The following is a 21,849-nucleotide window of genomic DNA, read 5'->3' as shown; positions in this document are numbered from 1 at the left end:
CTAATTTATATATGTACAAGTGTAGCGAGGACAGCCCCGACAGAGCTGCCAAAGGCGAAGGACATGTAACTGATGACTCAGCGAGAGAAACCACGGGCCGTAGTTGATCCGATAGATCCTAGCGCACACAAACGCACACAAACCTTTGGGCCCTTTTTGGCGGGTGGAAAATTTGGCGGGGGGCAGAGTACGAGGGGCAAAAATACACGACCAGGGCTTTTCTGTGTGGCCCGCCGACCCCGTCAACCAACCGAAAGAATTGCCCATCTCTAGAACACGCCCGTCGAACTGCTCCACCGCCGCATCTTCGACGTTTCCCAGGGAATTTTTCTCTCATTATTCGGCTTTTTTTTTCGTCCGCTAGACTCGATACCCCCGCGACGACACCAACCGCTTCGCCGAGATCGAGAGGCCTTGGACGGCAAGAAGAGAAGGAAAGAGAGAAAGAGAAGGGAATCCTTGAACAGATAACAAAGGGAGAGAAAACTAGAAGGGGCAGCGAAAGAAAACCCGAACAAACGAACAGAACGACACAAATATGCCGGCCGCAAAGAACCTTTCGCAGCAACAGCTGCTATTTGTCGATGGCTCATTCGAGGAGTTGGCCGCGGAGATGGCCGAGTACCTCAAGGCGGACGAGGCCAAGCAGCTGCTAAACGGGGAGAAGACGGCATCCAAGGAGGAGGTTCTGACCAAGCTGGTAGCGTCGTCGCAGGCGTTGACGGCCGTGCCTGAGAAGGAGTTCACGGCGGCGTCTAACATGATGATCCACTTGGTCCTCCAGTCGTCGGACCCCAAAAAGCACCTGCCGGCGCTGTGCTCCATCTTCTCCAAGCCTCTGGCCAGCTCGCCAGTGCACGGGGCCGGGCTGTCGCTCAACGCCCTCACCACCATCTTCAACCTGCTGGAGCCGGCCGACCCTGTCCGCGCCCGCGTCTTCATGGAGATTCTCAAATTCCTCAAGACCCACGGCATGTTTGAGTCGATCAAGCACTACCTCGACCGCCTGCCCGAGTGGATGGACACGTGGGGCACCGATGAGGAGTACCAGAGGACGCTGTACGAGGAAGTGGCTGATGTTGCCATCGAAGCTGGAGAGGAGCAGTGGGTTTTCTCTATTTTTTCCGACCTCCCTTCCTTTCTCATCTCTTTACGTTCCTCTTTCTTGTCTTGTTTTTTAATACACACACAAGAGTGGATGGAACGATGAATATGTATACGATGCTAACAATGTTCACCTCGAAAGGCAAGGATATGAATTCATTCTCAAGGCTCTGAGGACATTCGACGGTGATGAGAAGGACGAGGTCTCATCCGAGGAGGCGCAGAAGCTATCCCTCCGGGCCGTTAAGATGGCCCTCCTGTCCAGCACGCACTTCCTCTTCCAGGACCTGCGGTCGATCCCCAGCGTGCAGGCGCTCGGCGACTCGCACCCGGTCTACTCGCAGCTCCTGGACATCTTTGCCGAGCAGGACCTCGAGGACTACAACGACTTCAACGAGGAGCACGAGGGCTGGGTAGAGCAGCAGAAGCTGGACCACGAGAAGCTGCACCGCAAGATGCGGCTGCTCACGTTTGCCAGCCTGGCGGCGGCGACGCCGAGTCGCGAGATTGAGTATGCCAAGATTACCAAGGCGCTGCAGATCCCCGACGACGAGATCGAGATGTGGGCCATTGACGTGATCCGTGCCGGGCTGGTCGAGGGCAAGCTCTCGCAGAAGCGCAACGTCTTCCTCGTGCATAAGGTGACGTACCGCGTCTTTGGCCAACGCCAGTACCGAGAACTCGCCACGCGCGTCGAACACTGGAAGTCGACGATGCAGAACGTCCTCGTCGTCCTGCAGCAGGAGCAGGCAAATGCCAAGGCCCAGAAGGAGCGCGAGGTCCAGGAGTTGGAGCGCAAGCTCAATAACACCGGCCTTTTCAGCGGTGGTGGTGGTCGCAGGCAGCAACGTGAGAGGACGGACAATGATGATTAGAGGGGAATATTTGAAAACAACAAAAACAACAAAAACAAGGCAAAAGGTTTTTTTCCAACTTTATGAAAGGGTTTTTTTCTTTGAAACGTATCATCTGGTCTTTTTTCTCATGTCCTCTTTTTTTCTTGCTCTCCAACGTCCATCTTGAAAGGGGAGATAAAGGATAGATGTAAAGGGTAGAGGAACGAGTGAGAGCGAAAACATCATCAGGAGGAGTCTTCAATCCTTCTTTTTTGTATGCGTGTTGCTATCTCTTGCCGAAAAAAAAAGGGGATAGATACATCTGCGGTATGGGATGATGTGAATAAGAAGTTTCTAGCATATATTATGTCCCTTTTCTTTTACTCTTCCTGCTTCCTTTCTCTCTCCTTCTGCTCGGAAATGACAGATGCCCCGCCCCTCCTCCCCAATGATGCGATAGTGGACCATGTGTTTCTCGATGGCTTTACTTATTTATATTTTCTATGTTTTTATTTCCCCTAGCTTCGGGGGGAGGGGGGGGGGAGGGGGATAGGGTAGGATGCGATATAAAACGCTCTGCCATAGATTCAGAACGAAATGTCAATAGATAGACTTGGTTTCATTCTTACAAGCCGAGCGTTGGAGGTGAAGCTGTATGTATCTTATCACGTGATTACGCGTCGGAAGTGATACCACAGCAGAGAAATGTCGGAAGAAACTGACCCACCAGTTTCAGTGCTCTAGCCTACGGAGCACTACGGAGTAGAGGTATTACTGCTAAATTCTAATAAAAAATTGTTGATTACTACTCATACTGCTCCTTAGAGGTATTGAAATTATACTTTGGCCAGCTCATCAACAATATCCCGACCGATACCCCTAAAATACCAAACACCATACTTCACGCCTTCTTTTTCACTTTACACGCACACGCACGCACTCTCTCTCCGCCCCTCAAAAAACAATAGCACGCGGACATCTCGTGATTATGGCTTCCCGCATGCCCCTGCGTCGCCTGGCCGGCCGAGTGTCGCGTCCTGGTGCTCCCTCCTTTTCCGCCGGTGCGGCCCCTCGATTCGCCCTTCAGCGGCGCGCATACTCTGCTGAGGCTCCCAAGAGCACTAGTAGTGGTATCAAGTTCTGGCCCTTCTTTGCCATCATTGGTCTTGGTTCCCTCGGGTACATTGGTCTCGTGAACCGTCGCAAGGGTACGTTGATCATTACTTGAAGCTGCAGTCCCCCCCCCCCTCCTCCTCGCCCCCCTTTCTTCAAAATGAGAGAGAAGAACAGGACCAAGAGCAACAAGGGCAAAAGGAAATCTTCAGCAAAGGAATCGAGGAGAAAAAAAAAACGGAGCAAGAAGATGCCCTACTTACTGACACTCTGTTGTTTTCCTCGCAAAGATGCACCCCCCGAGCAGCAGCAGCAGCAGCAGCAGCAGGAGCTGTCCCCTCCTACTAAGTCGACGCCCACCTTCTCCCCCGAAAAGGTGACGGTCTTGTTCGTCTTGGGCGGCCCCGGAGCCGGCAAGGGCACGCAGTGCGCCAAGCTGGTCAAGGATTACGGCTTCACCCACCTGTCGGCCGGCGACCTCCTGCGCGCCGAGCAGGAGCGCCCCGGGTCCCAGTTCGGCGACCTGATCCGCGATTATATCAAGAACGGGCTGATCGTACCGATGGAGGTGACGGTTCAGCTGCTGGAGAACGCCATGGCCGACGCTCTGCGCGAGTCGGGCTCGGCGGACGGCAAGGGCCGCTTCCTGGTCGACGGCTTCCCGCGCAAGCTGGACCAGGCTCACAAGTTCGAGGAGGCCGTCTGCCCGGCCAAGATGGTTCTCTTCTACGACTGCCCCGAGGACGTCATGGAGAGCCGGCTGCTAGAGCGCGGCAAGACGTCGGGCCGCAGCGACGACAATGCCGAGTCCATCCGCAAGCGCTTCCGCACCTTTGTCGAGACCAGCATGCCCGTCGTCGACTACTACTCCAAGCAGGACAAGGTCATCAAGGTCGATGCCACTGCCACCCCGGACAATGTCTACAGCGCCACGCAAAAGGCCCTCACCGACCGTCTCGGTCCCAGCATTTGAGTGGATCGCCCTCCCTTGTAATCTTATAAACACCCTTTGCTTACCCTCCTGATATTCATTCTTTCATTCTACCTTGTTATTTTTCTGTTATCATTTTTTTTTCTCTTTGGTTTTCGCAAAGGATTATTTGTACAAGATTATGGTTTTGGGGTAGAAAGCGCAACACGCAACAACAACAACAACAACAACAACAACGACAACAACCACGGTGACGGAGAAAGAGAGAAGAGTGGTTTGGTCACTACTAACAACTGTCAAAACGTTGGCAAATTTCCTACATGTTCAAAAGAGCTTGCAGCATTGGAGAAGGTCAGAGAAAAGAAGAAAAAGAAAAGAAAGCAAACCCCATTGTCGTCATGCTTAATACAATTCATTGTCAATTGGTTTCCACCAGCCTGCCTCAATCCGTCTTTTTCTTTGCTTTTTCTTGAGAATCAATTCGTCAGTTAGCCTTGTTCCCCCCCCCCCCCTTTTGTCGGCGGCAACATGCACACCCACGCAGCTCCTCATTACGGCCCCCGACGCTGCTGTGACAAGTTCCTAACCAGTTTCCCCGCCGACGCACATGGCACATCTCATCACTCTATCTCTCTTCTCTCCTCCTCTTCCTCCTTCTCCTCCTCTTTCTCCTCCCACCACCGCTTCTACTTCAGCTACTTTTACTGCCATTGCTTCACTCTGGGCAGTGCTGTTGCTTCATTTTTTTTCCTGTACCGCTCTACGATTTTCTTGACCGGTCTGAGATCATCAGCCCTTGCTGCAACCCGTTATCTCTGCTTGGCGTCTCAAACCTGCTCACCCCGCCGCCCCTCAGTGTCGATACATGGAGAGACATCCACATTCCGACAACGCTCAGCGACCTTTCTACTGTGATGTGATTCGGTTCTTTCGAGTCAAGACATCACTGTAGCGCTACTGAGACGGATTGAAGAATCAAGCAGGCAAGATCAAATCGACATCCATACTTCAGGAGTACTCTGGGGAATACACGCAGAGATGAAACCCCAACAACCCCGGCCCCCCTCCACCATCAAAAAGAGAAGAAGTTATACGCAGAAGTCTCTCACCTCATGGGTCAAGCACGCTTCAACCCGGAAGCACAGCAGTGACGGTTTGAACAACAACGGCGGGGCCGAAACCTCTACTTCCGGACCCCCTTGCCCCCCGGACATACCCTCCCCGACTGTCAATAAGGCCAAGACGTCCAAAGACGACGACGACGACGACGATGCCTTCTTCGACGACTTATCCACCGACGAGGAACGAGGTCTAGTCAGCCTCTTAGACAGCATAGAGTCCATCACTTCCCCTCCTCCTCATCCTCCTCGAATCGCCACACCCCCAACCAAGGCTTCCAATCCGTCTGCTGCTGCCGCTCTCAAAACACCCGACACCAGTCCCAACACCAGCTTCACAAATAGTCTCCCCACCCCATCCACCACCACCTCCATCTCCACATCTCGAACACTCTTCCCCGTCGGTGATGGTCGCAAGCGCAAACGCGAGAATGTGAGCTTCCAAGACGCTCCTCCAAGAAAGATGCAGACGCCCGTCACCCCCGGTACACCTGGTGCTGCCGGCACTGCTCCCCGTCGTCAGGCTCATCGTCCCCCCTCGCCCAACGGTACTCGTAGGCCGCCGCCGGACGGAGACGTCCCACCCGGGCGCACCATTAACAGTGTCACGGACATCCCGAAGCTCCACGACGTCCCCGTGAAAGTCCGCACGGGCGTATCCAAGGACCTCACACAGTCGGCGTACCAGGCCCGCGACAGCGCCGCACTCGAACAGGAGAATGAGAAGCTCAGGTCTGAGATCGACCGTCTCAGGAAGGAGATCGAGACCCAGGACCGTTTGCTCACCACGACAAGGGCCGCCCTTCACAGGGCCACTATGAATGGCTGAATTACTCTCTTCGTCCTTCTTGCCTCCGTCTCCCTCACGTCTCTCCGTTCTTGTTCTATACTCCCCTTCCCCTCTGCTCATCTCAAGGACACACATCACCGGATACCCCCTGACAGAACACATGAGGCACAAACATGTACACACGACCTTGGCCTTGAATTACTTGATTTTGAAACGTTTTTTTTCTGTTTGGTGTTATATGTATAAATAGAAGGAAAATCTTACACCTTTCGCGACTTGAAAGAACTCCTCCCTCTCCTTCTCTTCTACTACGAAAAGTAGGTTAATACGTACAGGATGTGATCTCTCATCCAATCAGATATGAGAGAGAAATAGAAAAAAAACACAGGCGGCAAGGGGTAACTTATTATGTAAACCGATCCCCTTCACCATACCCATATGGCATACAAAGGAGGAATTATAGATGCTGTTCCTTCTTCTCCTCCTCTCTCTTTTTGTTCACTTTTTTTGTTTTTTTTGTTTCTTGTATGTTCAGTGGACTTGCTTACCAGGTCTCTTTCTCATCAACCCAACCGATTACACTGGCATGCCAATAAATCAGAGGGAAAAGGAGAGCGAAAGAAAGGGCATCTAGTAAACACGCTTGAACGGAGGGACAGGCTTGCACTCGTTCTCATCGAGAGTGGTGGCGATAACCTTGCGGTATCCCAGCTCGACTTCGCCATGAGGCTCCTTCTGGAAGGTGAGTGAGTGCTTCATCCAGTTGACGTCGTCACGCTCAGGGTAGTCTTCGCGGGCGTGGGCACCACGCGACTCCTTGCGGTTGGCGGCGGCGGTGGCGGTCTGGGTACTATACGGAGGGTAGGTTAGTTAGTCTGATTGTATACAAGTAGAAAAGAAACGAAAAGAGAACATGGGGGGGGGAACTTACGCGCAGGTCAAGAGGTTACGGAGCTCCATGGTCTCAACAAGATCCGAGTTCCAGATCATGGTGCGGTCCTTGATACCGACCTCGGAGAACATGGCGTCAATCTTCTTCATCTTGGCGGCACCCTCGTCCAGACTCTCCTGGGTACGGAAGACGCTGACATCAGTCTGCATGGCCTTCTGCATGGCCAGGCGAATCTCGGAAGAGCTCTTGGGACCGTCGGACCGGCGGACAGTGTCGAGAGCCTCGATGTGCTCTGAGGCGGCGTCGGCTGAGATGGGTTTGAGCTTGTCGCCTGGGTTGAAGTTATCACGGATCGTGTGCGAGACGGCACGGCCGAAGACGACCAGGTCAAGCAGCGAGTTGGCACCCAGGCGGTTGGCGCCGTGGACAGACACGCAAGCGGCTTCACCACAGGCGTACAGGCCGGGAACAACCTTGTCCTCTCCCTTCTCGTCGATCGTCAAGACCTCACCAGTGTACTTGGTCGGGATACCACCCATATTGTAGTGGACCGTAGGCAGGACGGGGATGGGCTCCTTGCGGACGTCGACACCGGCGAAGATACCGGCCGTCTCCGAGATACCGGGCAAACGCTCAGCCAGGATCTCGGCAGGCAGATGGCTCAGCTGGAGATAAATATGGTCCTTCTCGGGACCGACACCGCGACCGTCGCGGATCTCCATGGTCATGGAACGCGAGACGACATCACGCGAGGCAAGATCCTTGGCAGTGGGGGCGTATCGCTCCATGAAGCGCTCACCCTCCGAGTTGAGCAGGTAACCACCCTCACCACGGGCACCCTCAGTGATAAGGCAGCCGGCACCGTAGATACCAGTTGGGTGGAACTGGACGAACTCGAGATCCTGGTTGGGAAGACCGGCACGGGCAACCATGGCCATACCGTCGCCGGTGCAGGTGTGGGCCGAGGTGCAACTGAAGTAAGCACGTCCGTAACCACCGGTGGCGAGGACGGTGTGATTGGCGAGGAATCGGTGCAAGGTACCATCCTCCTGGTTGTAGGCGAGGACACCACGGCACTCGCCGTCCTCCATGATCAGGTCAAGGGCAAAGTACTCGATAAAGTAGTTGGTGTTGTGGCGGAGAGACTGGCCGTAGAGGGTGTGAAGGAGGGCGTGTCCGGTCCGGTCGGCGGCGGCGCAACAACGGTAGGCCTGGCCACCCTTGCCGTACTTTTGCGACTGACCACCGAAAGCTCGCTGGTAACTATAGACATTGTGGACCTCGTTCAGCAAAACAAGTAATCAACTGCAGGAGCGGCCGGGGGCAGCAGCACCCTGGGGGGAAGGGGGGCTGGAATGATGCTCACATCTTGCCATCTTCAGTACGGGAGAAAGGGCAACCGTAGTGCTCCAGCTCAATGATGGACTGGGGAGCCTCGCGGGTCATGTAGTGGATGGCGTCCTGGTCACCGAGCCAGTCGGAGCCCTTGACGGTGTCGTACATGTGCCACCTCCAATCATCCTCGTGCATGTTTCCGAGGGCGGCGTTGATGCCACCCTGCGCGGCGACGGTATGGCTTCGCGTGGGGAAGAGCTTGGAGATACAGGCGGTGTTGAAGCCAGCCTCGGCAAGTCCGAAGGCGGCGCGGAGACCGGAACCACCGGCGCCAACAACGAGGGCATCATACTCGTGGTCCTGAGGCGCGCATAAAGAACAGCGGGTCAGCGGTACTCTCCAACTTGCAGGCCGATCGATCGACAGCCGCGCGCACATTTCACTGCATCTTCCGGAGAGACGCTTCGGAGAGGGGGGGTGTCGGAATGGGAACATACAATGACGTGGTACTTGTTGCTCACATGGGGCGAAGCCTCCTTTGCCCGCAGGGGGCCGTTAGAGATGACGCGAGCTATCGTGTTTCCCGACCAGTCAGCCACCGAGAAGAAGAGAGCGATCGCATGTGGTGTTTCGTAAGTCGGGACTCACCGAGGTGTCGCGACGTAGAGAAAGCCCTGGTGCTAGACAGTCTCGGAACCTGCATCTGCATGATGGTCAGCCAATGCCTTTTTTTCCTTCCACCTGTCCGACGCGACATAGGAGGAGCAGGAATGAGAGAGCAACGTACAGAGGAGCCGGCGGCTAGACGCCTCAGAGCCATGGAGGAAGCCATTGTGACAAAGGGGCGGAAAATGTTGCGTGTGGCAGTTTAACACCCAGCTTCAATCTAAAGCTGCTGGCATCCACAGGTTCTATTTTCCGGAGGGTGTGGGCGGGCGACGAGGAGGAGGGGGAGGAAGAGGATGCAGATGATTGGAATTGGCGGGAAAGGATAGGACGGGGAAGACGAAGAAAGAGAGAGAGAGAAGAAAGGAACGATGGGGCTCTCGTCCGTTCCGAGAGAGGATTACTTTGGGAAAGAAGAGTGGTGGTCACTCACTTTTCTGGCTGTGTGGCATTTCGGTGCTCGGCCAATTGGCATTGCGCCTGGTCTGATGGGCCTCTCTGCCAAAAGGCCCCAAGTCTCAAGACGTTCCCTTCCTTTTCCTTGGGTCTTCCGGGAAAAACACATGGGCAGCGCTGTTATCCTCGGCCCGTCTGGCCAATCAGAGCTCTTGCATTATAATCACGTCTACCCTAGACTCCACCTGTGTGAGTTTTCCCGGAGTCTTCCTGTTGATGGCTCCACACTTCGCACTACGCATTTACCACGTATATGTTGTGTATGTATGTATAGATAGTCGGTATCCGTAATAGCCTGTATAGGAGGGGCGCCGGGGGGAGGGGGATCCTGTTTTGTTATATATAGAGAGAGAATCTTAGGTCTGGTTTACCAGGACTCGAGCGTGAAGAGTAGTCGTATGGTTGATATTGCGACCTTCACTATCGCGCGTGAATATATACATGTCTTGAATACGCATGTCATACATAATACCTATATGCCAAAGTTGCAGACTCTCTTTTTCATCTTCGATAACGTTGTCTTTATTGTCAAACATACGCAGGGTGGTAGTAAATGTATGTGTATATGTGTGATATAAAGTCGTAAAGGCTCTCTTCTTCCAAGCCTATCTTCTGACTATATGCTACATGCATGCATATCCCTTCTCCCTCCCTTCTACTATTTAAACAAGATGCGTATCCAACCGCTTCCTCTTTAAGAGGACAAATAGAAAGAGAGAGGAGAGCGTAGAAAAAAAAAACGAAAGCAAAACACAAAAGCCACCCCTTCTAGTCTGCCAGAACATTGCGCAGCATGACAATGAAATCCTCCTTGAGCTTGTGCACCTCCGAGACAGGCGGCTTGGGAGGCTCGCCGGCCGTACGGCGCAGATTGTCCTGGCGCTTTGCGCGCCTGCGCCTCTCGGCGTCGATGGGATCGAGGTCGTCCTCCAGCTCGGCCTCCTCCTCCTCGTCGGAGCCGTCGTCGTAGGCCATATCCTCGATGTCTTGGTCGTCGAGGCCGAAATCCGTAGACTTGAAGCCCGACAGCATGAGCCCGCCGCCTCCCGTGCCCTCGGCGGCCATCTTCTGCCGGGTCTTATCGCTGTGCCAGCGCTTGCGGGCCTCCTGCCACGCGATGAGCGAGTCAATCTCAGCAATGGCCTTCTCCTTGTCGACGGAGCCGCTTTCCACTGCCCTGGTAAACAGGGCGTCAATGTTGATGGTGCCGTTCTTGGGGCCGTGGCGGAGAAACTCCAGGATGCCCTCGATCCACCCCATCAGCTGCGTGAAGAGGCCGTTGTCGTGGACGTGCACCTCGTGCACGAACTTGTAGAAGTTGTGCTCGTGCCTCTGGCACAGGTCAATAAAGGCCTGCACCGTCTGGTTGGGGTCCGCAGACGCGTCTTGATCCCGGCACTTGTCGACCACCTGTATTATGTCGTCGACGAAGACGGCGAAATCGGTAACGCTGTTGTACACGTTGGCCGACTTGTACACTCTGACGAGGGGCTCGTAGAAGATGGTGAAGAGGTCGCGGAACAGTTGGAGCGTGGTGGGTTCCTCGATGAGCTCGAGCATCATGGCCTTGTCGCGTTGCCTAGTGCACAGCTTGAGCATCTGCTTGAGGTACGAGAAGAGCTGCGCGCCCTGCCTCAGCTCCTCGTCGATATTCTCCACGGCGTTGTTGAAGGCTACGTAGGCGTTGAAGAGTTTCTGGAACTGCTCTCCATTGAGCTCAGGCTCAATCAGGTCCGATCGCAAGATGGTCACCACCAGATCCATGTCCTCCGACTCGGCCTCTTCGCGGATCGACGTCTTGATGTGCTCCTCAGCCTCGGTGTACCTCTTGAGTTTCAGCGAGTACACCGGGTCGCCAATCTTGGCGTCGAGCACGCCGATGGACTTCTGGAAGCTCCTGATGCCGTCGTTGAGCGTCAGGGAGAAGATGCGCTGCAGGAGCGACCGGGAACCGAAGGGCTGCGCGAGGAACACGTCCAGAATGCCCGACATGACGGCCGCAGGGTTGGCGATGCGGATCACGTTCTTGAGCACCGTATATGGGATCAGTGAGTGTATCCGCTTGGCCTGCGCGAAGAGCTCCGGTGAGTTGTCCTCGGCAAGGAAGATGTGGTAGATGACGGCCGCAATCTCGATGCGCAGCCACTCGGCAAACTTGCGGTATTGGATACTGAGATCCTCAATCTTCTTCTTCTCCCTGATCTCGGCGAAGAGATTTGTCAGACCGTTGCGCTCGACGATGTCACGTCGGAACCTGTCAGGCGGCATGTTAATCAATCGTATCCATCCGTCTGCTGTGTGCGGACATGTACTGACTGCTCCATGTATTCGTCAAGATCAGCGGCACGTTTCCGGGCAATCTCGTAGAAGCGTTTCTGCTCCTCGATGCGCTTCTCATCCACCTCCTTTCTCCGCAAAATGTCGTCAATGTCTTCATCTGTGGGGTTTATAGGGTCGTTCTCAAGGAAGTTCTGCACCGCCTTTGTGTTTGCGAATTGTGTGTTCTGCAACAGCGTGCGGATATAGGCACGCAGCGAGACACGTTGGTTTTCACGTCCAAGAACGACATCCTAGGATAGGTTAGACGAGATATATGTAATGGATTGGAGAAGAACGATCAGATAGGCCAACTCACCTGGTCCTTTCCTTCCGACGGCGGAGCCAAGCGTCCGTCAGCCGACATCCTGGGCGAGGCCAACGTCTTGGAGACGGAAGATCTCGCAGAGGTTACGGATCTCGGTTTACGGTGGCCTAATATGGTGTTCCTGATAAGTAGCCGTACTCCAAAGAACCCAGGTCGGTACGGGTTCAACTTACTGTTCTGGGTAGGGGAGAGGAGTGAAGAGATGCCCGACACGGCCGTACGACGAGTCGAGCCAGAATCGACCGAGTCTGCGTCTGAGTCCTGATCTCCACCGTAAGAGCCCCATGATCCGAGGAGGCCCGAGGCTTTCGCGTCCGACTTGTTCTTGTGGGGCAAGGCGGGGAGCACGCGTCCGGGGAGTTCGAGATGCAGACGGCGGTGCAGTCTACTGAAATCGCCGTACCTCCTGGCGACAAAGTGCTCGAGCTCCCCCTTCCTCTTAACGCGCAGAAGGAACTCGGCATGCTTGCGGGTGCGGATCTTGCCCTTGATGGCCGTGGTGCGGACACCGGCGACGTTGACATCGATCCCGTTGATGTAGTTGCCCTCGGGCAAGCTGTGGAGGACGCCGGCATCGATAGCGTTGCTGTCGACGATTTCAATCTCAGAGAAGCGGATGCGCTCCTCGAAACCGGACGAGGTGGGCACGCCCGAGACCATCATGAGCTCGACGAGCTTTCGGGCCTTGATAGCCAGCTTCCTCCTCTTGGTCTCCTCCAAGCGGTCCTCGGAAGACGAGATTTGCTTGCCAGCAAAGGACTCGAGGAACTAGACGATGACACCGGGTTAGTACCCACCGCACTCTCCCCTCCTCCCGTTACATGTACACACCAAGTCCGGATAAACTGCAGGGTTGTTGAGGGTGACTTACCACCTGGAGCTTGTCCTGCCAAAACTCCTTCTCGCGAGCTTTGTCCAGGAAGGGGAAGTCTCGAATGTGGTGGACAAATATGTAGCGCAAGATGGGAAGCTCCGACGCCTGAGGCGGTACCTCGCCATGGTCCGACTTGAAGGGGGCGCCAAACCGGCGCAGTGCGGTGGGTGAGTTGAGCTCACTGATTTCCCACTGAACCTGCTCGGATATGAGTTCGCGCTTCAGGTCTGAGAGGTGGCGAATACGTCAATGGTCACGTCTTCTCGGCACTGGAAGGGGGGGAGGGGTAAAAGAAGGACAGAGTCGCCCTCCAGGATAGAAGAGGAAGAAAGAACGTGGCGGGGAAGAAAGGTTGACACTCACAGTGCTCTTGCTTTCCCGTCAGAGGACGTCCGTCCTGAGGAGGGGAAGACGACTTGGCCGGCCGGACTGGAAGCTCAGTGGTGGGGGGTGCTGCTGCTGCTGCTACGGCAGCAGTCTGGTCTGGCTCTTCAGCACCCATGACGGGTTGTCGGTCGATATATTCGGTTGAGCAGGTGGTTTCTGTGCCTTTTGCAGCGAGAAACTATTGTATTTATATGCAGAGGAAAGGATGTGTGTAGAAGAGAATAAGTTGCGGGCAGGTTCCCGTCCTATCCCCAAGAACGTGTCTGCAGTGTGGCGTCGAGGGGACGAAAGTCGAAGTGGGGGTGGGACAGAGTGGCTATAACAAGAGACGGATGAATTAGGAGGCTGACGCAAACGAAGTCATCAGCCCAGAAAGAAAGAAAATGACGATGTACGTGTCAATCACATCTCCGGAATCCCTCTCTCAGCAGACGGAGACTTCATGCAATTCTTTCCTCTTCTGGGTAAAACTCTGTGTTCCTTGTTCAGTCTTGTTGGGACGAGGAAGATACTCACAGAGTTGATATGCCAAGGCGGTGGAGAGTGAGAGACAGGGCAGAAAAGGCGACAAAGGCTAAGAGTAAGCGGATCGTGGCCAGTTTTAGTATGTATAAAGCTCAGTTTGTCTCCCCCGAGCGCGGGGTGCTCGAATACAACCGAAGACTTCCATGCACCTGCCTGCGCAGTAGTAACAGTACGCGAATATCATCACTACCTGTATCGGTGTTACTATAGTAGTAAGTATGGAGCACGGGCTGGGCGGGCTGGACAGGCTGACAAGTTACAATGTGAATCGACATGCTTTCGGTCTTGGCAATGCTGGTTTCGCTGCATTTACTACGACAGGGAATAGTAGGGGAAGCAAAATACGCCCAACAAGTTACAAGCACTTTTGTCATGACCTTCCCCCCCCCCCCCTCAGTCTTGCTCCTCTCTCTCCGTACTCCATACTCGTATGCAGTAGTGAGAAGAGTGAGGGAAACGTTGCGAACGCGTAAGCCCCTCTCGAGTGGATTTACCTGCATGGCTTTTTACTTGCCACTGTTTGCGATACGGTCTGGCTAGGTGCTCTCTTTCATTGTCTTTTCTTGCCCATCACGATTGCATGCATGTAATACTTGTAAATATCGTGCCCTTTATCCGGCCCCCATCTTTTTTTTCTCTCTAGTTGCCAAACCCCCCTTTCTCCCATACTTGTAATTCGTACATCTGTAGACCGTCGAAGCCCAATAACTCGGATCGATTTCCCCGAATACTCGTACTTTTGTAACCTCGGGGTACTGTACTCCTCGTACTCTCTCTCTATTACTCTCTCTATTACTCTCTCTATTACTCTCTCTATTACTCTCTCTATTACTCTCTCTATTACTCTCTCTATTACTCTCTCTACGAGTACTATTGTATTACGAGTTAGTACGAGTACTTCCATTACTAGTATAATGATTCATATATAATCCCTGGACACATGACAATGGGGCCCGCATGAATCACAAGACAGGTCTTGCTGTAGAATGGATTAAATTATAAGGTAGTACGGGGTACAAAGATTCAGCTCATGGTGGGAGACATACCCCCCTCCCCTACACGTATCTGCCACACACAATACTTGCCCCCCCCCTCGACGCCCCAGTCGTCATTATATCCCACGAGTGCCGTTGATGTGAGTAGCATTAACATTGTCATGACATAGTGCGGAGTAAAGCTAGAGCGGTGCGGTTGCCAACAGCTGCTGCATACGCGTACAAACATCTCCAAGACAAAAAATCCAAGACCGACAAAAAAAAAAGGTACGGTGGAGCAAAATCAATTTGTGAGAGGGTATCTAAGAATAATACATGTACAAAACGCTCCTTTCTATCTTTCTTTTTCCACAAAAAGCCAGGACCAGTAACAGTATATAGAACACACATAGGGGCAAGAAAGAGATGCAATTAAACGAGAGTTGCCAGAGGAAACACACAAAGAAAAGAAGAGAGGGAGACGGGATAGGGGAGAAGAAGGGAAAGCCTCACAACTCATCAAATTGGCGTAACCTGTCATCAGTCGCCTGTGGTTTCGACCGAAATAGTGAACCTTGCCCGTCCGTGCTAGACTGACCAGGAGGAGCATCCTTGTCCAACGTAGGCACCAGCCTCGTTATGTTGAGAGGCTCGTGGCGCAGCAGCTGGTGAGACGGCAGGTCGGCCGCGTCGCTTGCTGCGGCGGCAGCGGAAGAAGGGGACAAGTTGTTGCCGCTGTCATCAGTCCCACCGTCATTATTTGCTGACATGACGAGGGCGGTGAGGGCCAGGACCACGACGAGGACGAGGCCCCAGATGGCCCTCAGCCTCCTGCGCATCTTGATCTGCCACTCTCGGTCCGCCCGCTCCCACCTCTCGACCATGTCGCCGATCTCGTCGACCCTGCCGACTAGGGATAGCATCCTCGACCGCCCAGCGCTGATGCGCTCCTGCAGCGAGCGTATCCTGCCCTCCTGACTCTCGAAGCTGTCGAGCGCGCGCAGCTGCCCGCGTATGTCCTCCTCCAGATCCTGCGCGTCCTTATCAAAGTCCCGGGCTGCGTCGCCCGACGACCCGGCCAGATCCTTGAGCGCCGAAAATGTCATCTGCACGGCCGCCGTCTTCTCCAGGACCGCGTAGTACGTCTCGTCTAGCCGCCGGGTCGTGCCTGTCGAGTAGGCGTGTAGTTGGACCAGTGCTTGTTTGAGGTCTCTGCGAAAGATCGGTCAGCACCTTTTACAGATATCAGGAGGGACAGAGAGGGACGGGTGGGAAAGGCATACTCTACTCGCCGGTTAGCCCTCTCTTGCTCTCGTCGCAGAATATCCTCTTTGCTCGCCGCAACTAGAGGCTGTTGAAAGCTGAACCGACTGAATACGGCATCGTCCGCCATGGCCGTACGTCCATAGTTGCTGTTGCTCTTGTCGTAGTTGCTGTTGTTGTTGTTGTTGTTACCGTTGTTGTTGTTGTTGTTATTGTCCGGGAGGGCCTCGGGTCGCGGTGCTTCGAGGGAGGCTCGATACGTGGTCGGTTGGGCACTCTGGACTTCGCGGCTATCGTACCGACGATGACGGCTATGATGGTGAGAATGGTGGGTGTGGTGGTGGTGATGATGGTGGCCATGACTCGAGTTGCGTGAGTGATGGCCACCGCCGCTGCTGTTGCTGTTGCTGTTCCTGTTGCTGTTCCTCAGCTTGACCGGGGACGTCAACTCCGAAAGCGAACGTTTGACCTGGTGCCGCCCGATCGGTCGACGAGAGGGCAGCGAGCCGGGCGACGCTGCTGCTGCCGACGCCGGCTGTGTTATCGCATTTTGGTCTGCCATTGACATTCCATCACACACTCTCTGTACAGGCGGCCCGAGGTGTGACGCAATATCGAAGGGGGGAGAGCCAAGAAGAAAGAAAAAAGTGATGTTAGTAGATTTGGCTGCTGGGAAAGTGAAGTGGGGCTGAGCGAGGGGGGAGACCAATCTGTCACATGCCGCGAGTATCATCCACAACCGACTATGCATAAAGGCGATATTGAACTACATGTAGCTGGGTTTTCTTTTAGGGATTGCGATGATTCGTTCATGTCCCTCGACAGAGTTTCCTTCGATAGAAAGTGACGGAAATGGTATGTCTCACTATGTGATCTTGATGAAGATACCTCCTTCTTCTTACCCAGGCTAACCCTATAGCCGACAGAAACGGTTGTCCACGCATTCAATCAAATCGATATGAAACAAGAGGCGCATAGTACCCCGAGGCCTTATAAGAGAGCTCTTGGGAGAATTTAAGGTCCTGATAGATTTCCAAGTTTTTCCAAGTTTTTTCCAAGGTAGATTCTCATTTTGCCGTTTCGCCAAATCTCTTCTTCGCAGAGCATCGACAGCCGTCGCATTCGTAAGTCGTGAATAATAAAAAGACAACAAATAATGGGCTCGTTTTCTTTCCAAACATCCCCCCCCCTCTCGTCTTCAGTGTATCTTGTTCGGTTCCCCATCATCACGAGTTGATGAGCTTGTTCCTCTTCTCTTTGCGCTTGAGCCTCTCCACGCGCTTTTTGTGCATTTTGGCAGCTAGCTCCTCGTACCGCTCCTTTTCTTCCTTTTTCGCGCGCTTCTCTTTAATGGCAGTGATCTTGTCCTGTTTCATTTGTCAGGGGAAAGATTGTTCGACAGAAGGAGAAAGAGAAGGAATAAAAGGGGCAAGGATGATTCTTTACCTTGCGCGCCTGCTCTTTCTCATCTTTCAGCTCCTTCTCCTTGGCCTTCATCTGCGCCATGGCAGCGCGCTCCTTGACTCGCTTTTCGTACGAGGAGAGGCCAGCGGTAGGGCGAAAGGCCTTTTTGGGGGCGATCCAGTGCTGGCCTGTATTTGAATTCGTCAATCAGTGTGTCCCTGTTCTGAAGAAAAAAACACCCCCCTCCCTTTCGGAGTCGACGGCATCACGAACCATTTTTTCGCATGCCCAGCTTCTTTGTGGGCTTCTCCACTTCAACGGCCTCAGGAGCCATGTTCTTGTTATTTTCCTTGTAGGGTGTGTTCCTATAGAGTGGATACGACAAGGTGATGATATCGTGTGATGCTGTTAGGACAATTCGATTCCACTGAGCCGAAGCACGAGGTAATGGCGGCGGATGGAAAAAATCATGCCGGAAATTTTCTGCCGCCCAAAAATCTTGGTGGGGAATACTAAAGTCGGGCGGTGAGCAACTTCCAGTGCAGGTACTAAGATTCTGTGGCTTGGGAAGAAGAGTTGGCTGCGTGGCGCTGCTGCTCAGTGGCAAATTAGGGGTCCATCTTATCTGTACATCTGTAATCGGTACCTGTATTACCTTCACTATTGCAGCGCTAGACTCCAGTACTTAAGAGTTTCGCACTTGTCGCCGGGTTGCTGGTCGGTAGATTCTATCCTTTTACCCTGGGTACTGAATAATGCTCGGTATTCACATCGTACTCGTAGATTCCAGGAGTCCAGGAATAATGAATCAACGCCAACTTCAACGGTGATTGCTGTCGATGGATCTAATCGTACTCCTTTTCCCTCTCCTTTTATTCTTCTTCTGAAACTGCAATTATTCCCTAACTTCACAGGTGCACACAAGTCAACTTACGAGCAACCTGGTCTGCGATCAGCAATGCTAATATTGCCGGTCTGATAACAGGGGAAAACGCGCGTCATTGTAGTCGCAACTATGGACATGGATTCTAGTTCCAGGGGGCTTCCATCAACAGGATTGGGGAGTAATCCCATCCATATTACTACCACTAATATTACGTCGTAGTAGCGTTATTAGTGTGATACATTGCAATAATACTAACCTGTACTCACAGCTCGATCCCAAGTTGTGACTATTGCCATTGAATGGCTTATGACTCTACCATGATGCAATGTAATCGGAGTTTATGTGTGTGCGTGACATTGAGAGAGTAATTGACCGCTGAAAGGACTACATGTACTACAGATCTGGACATGTACATGTATCACTGTAATACCCGTATGTCGGGGACGTGACCGCGCAATGTGCCCAGCCCTTTTTCAAAGGGGCAAGAGGAAACCTGTTATGAAACCATCATCATCTTGCCGGTCTCAGGCACGCATGGCAACCCAGACAAGGCGGAAAGGGTGGCCCAAGGGCACGACACGAATGGCGATGTTACGCGAGGTCGCAGAAATCTCTTTGGCAATAATTCCTCACGTTCCGGCGAGACAAGTTTCGCTGGCAATGATCGAGTTGTCAAGTACTCGTACAGCGCAACACTATACGCGAGTACTCCTACATGCTCGTAGGATAGCGAGATTGACCGCGTTACCGTTTAGTATGTAATAATTGTACGTACTCGTAGTATCCCGGCTGTCTAGGATCTCGTGTGTACTGGGTTTGAGTTGCCGGACTTCAACTTATTTAGCTCCAAATACGGGGCAGGATGATTAATTAATAGTCTTCAAGGGCATGAAAGCCATGAAGCAAACCAGCAACTTACCGTACGCCTAGCATCACCGCTACCTGTTACCAGAGAATAGCCTGTATGATAACTGGTAGTAACAATGAGAATGTCGTTGGTGGGTTTTGATACAGTAAGATTCACTGTTAAATTGACGTGAGACGCGTTGATTGAACCGTGAGTGTTTGCCGCACCCCCTCCAAGAAAAGAAACCAACAAGGAGAGAGATGCAAAAAGGGAATAACAAGAGAAGGGATGATGGAAGAAGCAGCTGAGTTGCAAGTGTTGGTGCGAGGGGAGACGAGAAAAAGAAAAGAGGAGACTAACGATAGAAGGGCAGCTGCATATTCGTACGAGTAAGCTGTATTGTATTATAACGATTTTATAGCCAGGAGTAGTATTAATAGTCCGTACGTCAACACTAAAATACAGGTACAGAGACGATGTTTTTTAATCCGGAGGAAAAGCTGAGCAAAAAAAAAAAGAAAAAAGAAACAAGACACAGTGGGACCTACAAGTGTGGACAAGCCTCAAGGCCCTCCTCCCCCCCCTGACTAGTCCTGGTCACGATGGGTTCGTGGCTCCTCGGCTACCTCGAACTATGATGACATTGTACGGAATCGGCCGTCGCAACACAGCCTTGTTGTTTACTTTGTGAGTGAGATCGCAATCCTGCTGTTATTTTTATCTGGTCTTTGTTGATAACTCCGGGCCTACGGAGTACATGTATTATATTGGTTTACGTGTACGGAGTATGTATGTAGCAGTGATTATCACGTGCGTTATTTCATATGTATGTCGCAATATCGTAACCTCAACTGCTCGCGCACTTACGTAGAACAAGTATGGAAGGTCTGAGGAGAGTAGTATGGGCTCACTACCACAGTACGCAAGTACGCACGTGCATTTGCCAGGGAGTACGAGGCGTACCCGGCAATGCTAGTATTACTTGTGAGTATAGATTACAGTTAGTATTATTGGTAGTGAAAAAAAGCATTTCACGAGACGCAGACTCATGTAGGTGGTGTATGCTACTATGCTACTCTGGCAACCATGCGGAAGCTGCACACCATTATTTTGGAAACAAGCAAAATGAACCACTTAGAATTGGGTGTTGGAGCATCTGCGATAGGATACATATAGATAATACGGAGTAATAAGCCGTGGTTGTACAGGTCGACAGGCTCCTGGCTCCTGGCTCCTGCAGATGCATCGGACGCAGTGAGAGAGCCAACATGAGGTAGGCGACTCCGGAAAGAGAAATTGATCGACAAGCCGCACGGTGACAGCCGCCTGCAAGCCCTTGGGAGTCTTGGGGGACAGAGTCGGCCCCGGGCTCCCATCGGGTCATCAGGGGTCTATCTACCTCTTGTGTGCGTGTGTGTGTGTGCGTGTCGCAAGGCAGGGTTAATGGGTGATGGCTGGGGTATTGAGGACCAGATCACGTACGGCTTAATAGCACAAACAGCCATCTAATACTACCTGCACTGTCATTACTTATTGACCAGTAGGTTTGTAAGTGCAGTAGCGTCGGACTGCGTAATCTATATATATACTCGCGCACGAGTACGTCTGCTCTTTTCGGAAGAGGCAATCTCGGGACGAGAAGAATAAGAACACTCTCTTTCCCTTCTTCACTTGATTCTTTCCTCTTTCCTATTACAGCGTGGGAGATTAGCTTGAATACATTGAACAAACATGCATCAATACGTGTGGACTGTTAATGTACAGAGTTAGCGGTCCCAAAGACCTGTACGAGTACAATCATCTCCAGCCTCGGATTCGGCTCGCTGAATTGGCAAGGTGCACCGCCCGGTGCCAAGTCCGTACCAACAATAATGAAGATGGCAATAAAGAAACGGATCAGTACGAGTAATAGTATAATGACAATAACTCTCCGTGTTACAACGTATCCGTAATAATGCACGGGAGAAGAAGACATGGACAAGGGTATGCTAGCGGTAAGAAGCATAGCCTTAACCCCCAGATCTGGATTATCAGTACTCGTACACTCTACGGAGTATAGGTAATACTACCCGGGGGCCAGGCCACGACGTAATTACAAAGATGGCATATTGAAGGGAGCTTTTTCTCAAGAGCAAACAGATAAGCGGACGAAGAGTAAAATCAGGGATTATGGCGAAAGACATACTCGTACAAGGCTATCTGACCCACAAGTGTACATGCGCAACAGGTCTGAAATCTGCGGTGTGACGGAACATGATGATACTAAGACAGTTCTCTTTCCTCGTTTTCTTTCGCTCCTCTTCTCGAATGCGTACTACTAACTAGCAGTCTCGCTTCTCGCTGTCCTGGTTGCCATGGCATAAAGTGAGTCGGTCGAGGTAAACAACAAATGACGACAGTCAGCTCGACAGCTACTAGTGCGGCATCATGATTGAACCATTGGTTGATTGTCGTCACTTTTCTTCTTCCTTTCTCATATAGTCTGCGTCGTTATGGAGTGATAAACAAGACGACTAGGGAGTTGATGGAGTACGTGTACAACTACCGAGTTATAATGCCAGCAAGCGTTTACCAGAATCGTCATGGTAGTAATAATAGAAACAAGAAAATGGGGATGAGATGGTGCTAATATCGCCAAAACGACTGGTGACCTATGTGCGGAGATTATTCATTCAATAGTACGTGTAGTGTGTATGTATAGTATCGGCCACTATTACTGTGCCATGATGATGCTGATTGCCAATTGGGTCCCGGGCGAGGCCTACGAGATGAAATGCCATGGTTTCGAGTAGTAGTGGTATCAA

The 21,849-nt window shown here is 52.5% G+C and overlaps 5 protein-coding genes across 5 annotated transcripts; 3 read left to right on the top strand and 2 right to left on the bottom strand.

Annotated features, from left to right (window-relative positions):
- Window positions 1-538: 538 nt before the first annotated feature.
- Window positions 539-1,979, top strand: GMORB2_6277 (translation initiation factor 3 subunit M; the record flags this gene model as incomplete). The annotated part of the gene is made up of 2 exons (XM_035468247.1): window positions 539-1,104; window positions 1,247-1,979. 2 exons carry the CDS (start codon window positions 539-541, stop codon window positions 1,977-1,979), a joined length of 1,299 nt encoding a protein of 432 aa, XP_035322228.1.
- Window positions 1,980-2,928: 949 nt separating this feature from the next.
- Window positions 2,929-4,026, top strand: GMORB2_6276 (UMP-CMP kinase; the record flags this gene model as incomplete). Its single annotated transcript, XM_035468246.1, has 2 exons — window positions 2,929-3,148; window positions 3,344-4,026. The coding sequence occupies 2 exons, from the start codon at window positions 2,929-2,931 to the stop codon at window positions 4,024-4,026; spliced, it is 903 nt and encodes a 300-aa protein (XP_035322227.1).
- Window positions 4,027-5,022: 996 nt separating this feature from the next.
- Window positions 5,023-5,931, top strand: GMORB2_6275 (uncharacterized protein; the record flags this gene model as incomplete). Its single annotated transcript, XM_035468245.1, has 1 exon — window positions 5,023-5,931. The coding sequence occupies one exon, from the start codon at window positions 5,023-5,025 to the stop codon at window positions 5,929-5,931; it is 909 nt and encodes a 302-aa protein (XP_035322226.1).
- Window positions 5,932-6,522: 591 nt separating this feature from the next.
- Window positions 6,523-13,261, bottom strand: GMORB2_6274 (succinate dehydrogenase (ubiquinone) flavoprotein subunit; the record flags this gene model as incomplete). Its single annotated transcript, XM_035468244.1, has 9 exons — window positions 6,523-6,742; window positions 6,824-8,047; window positions 8,151-8,479; window positions 10,025-11,495; window positions 11,558-11,811; window positions 11,877-11,992; window positions 12,059-12,653; window positions 12,757-12,986; window positions 13,123-13,261. The coding sequence occupies 9 exons, from the start codon at window positions 13,259-13,261 to the stop codon at window positions 6,523-6,525; spliced, it is 4,578 nt and encodes a 1,525-aa protein (XP_035322225.1).
- Window positions 13,262-15,154: 1,893 nt separating this feature from the next.
- GMORB2_6273 (uncharacterized protein) lies at window positions 15,155-17,646 on the bottom strand (the record flags this gene model as incomplete). The annotated part of the gene is made up of 4 exons (XM_035468243.1): window positions 15,155-15,857; window positions 16,890-16,930; window positions 17,355-17,500; window positions 17,586-17,646. The coding sequence occupies 4 exons, from the start codon at window positions 17,644-17,646 to the stop codon at window positions 15,155-15,157; spliced, it is 951 nt and encodes a 316-aa protein (XP_035322224.1).
- Window positions 17,647-21,849: the final 4,203 nt, after the last annotated feature.

Source organism: Geosmithia morbida (assembly GCF_012550715.1).
Source record: "Geosmithia morbida isolate 1262 chromosome Unknown scaffold_5, whole genome shotgun sequence".
NCBI classification, from domain to species: domain Eukaryota; kingdom Fungi; phylum Ascomycota; class Sordariomycetes; order Hypocreales; family Bionectriaceae; genus Geosmithia; species Geosmithia morbida.
Note: the sequence above shows the minus strand (reverse complement) of the source record. Positions and strands in the feature narration are given on the sequence as shown.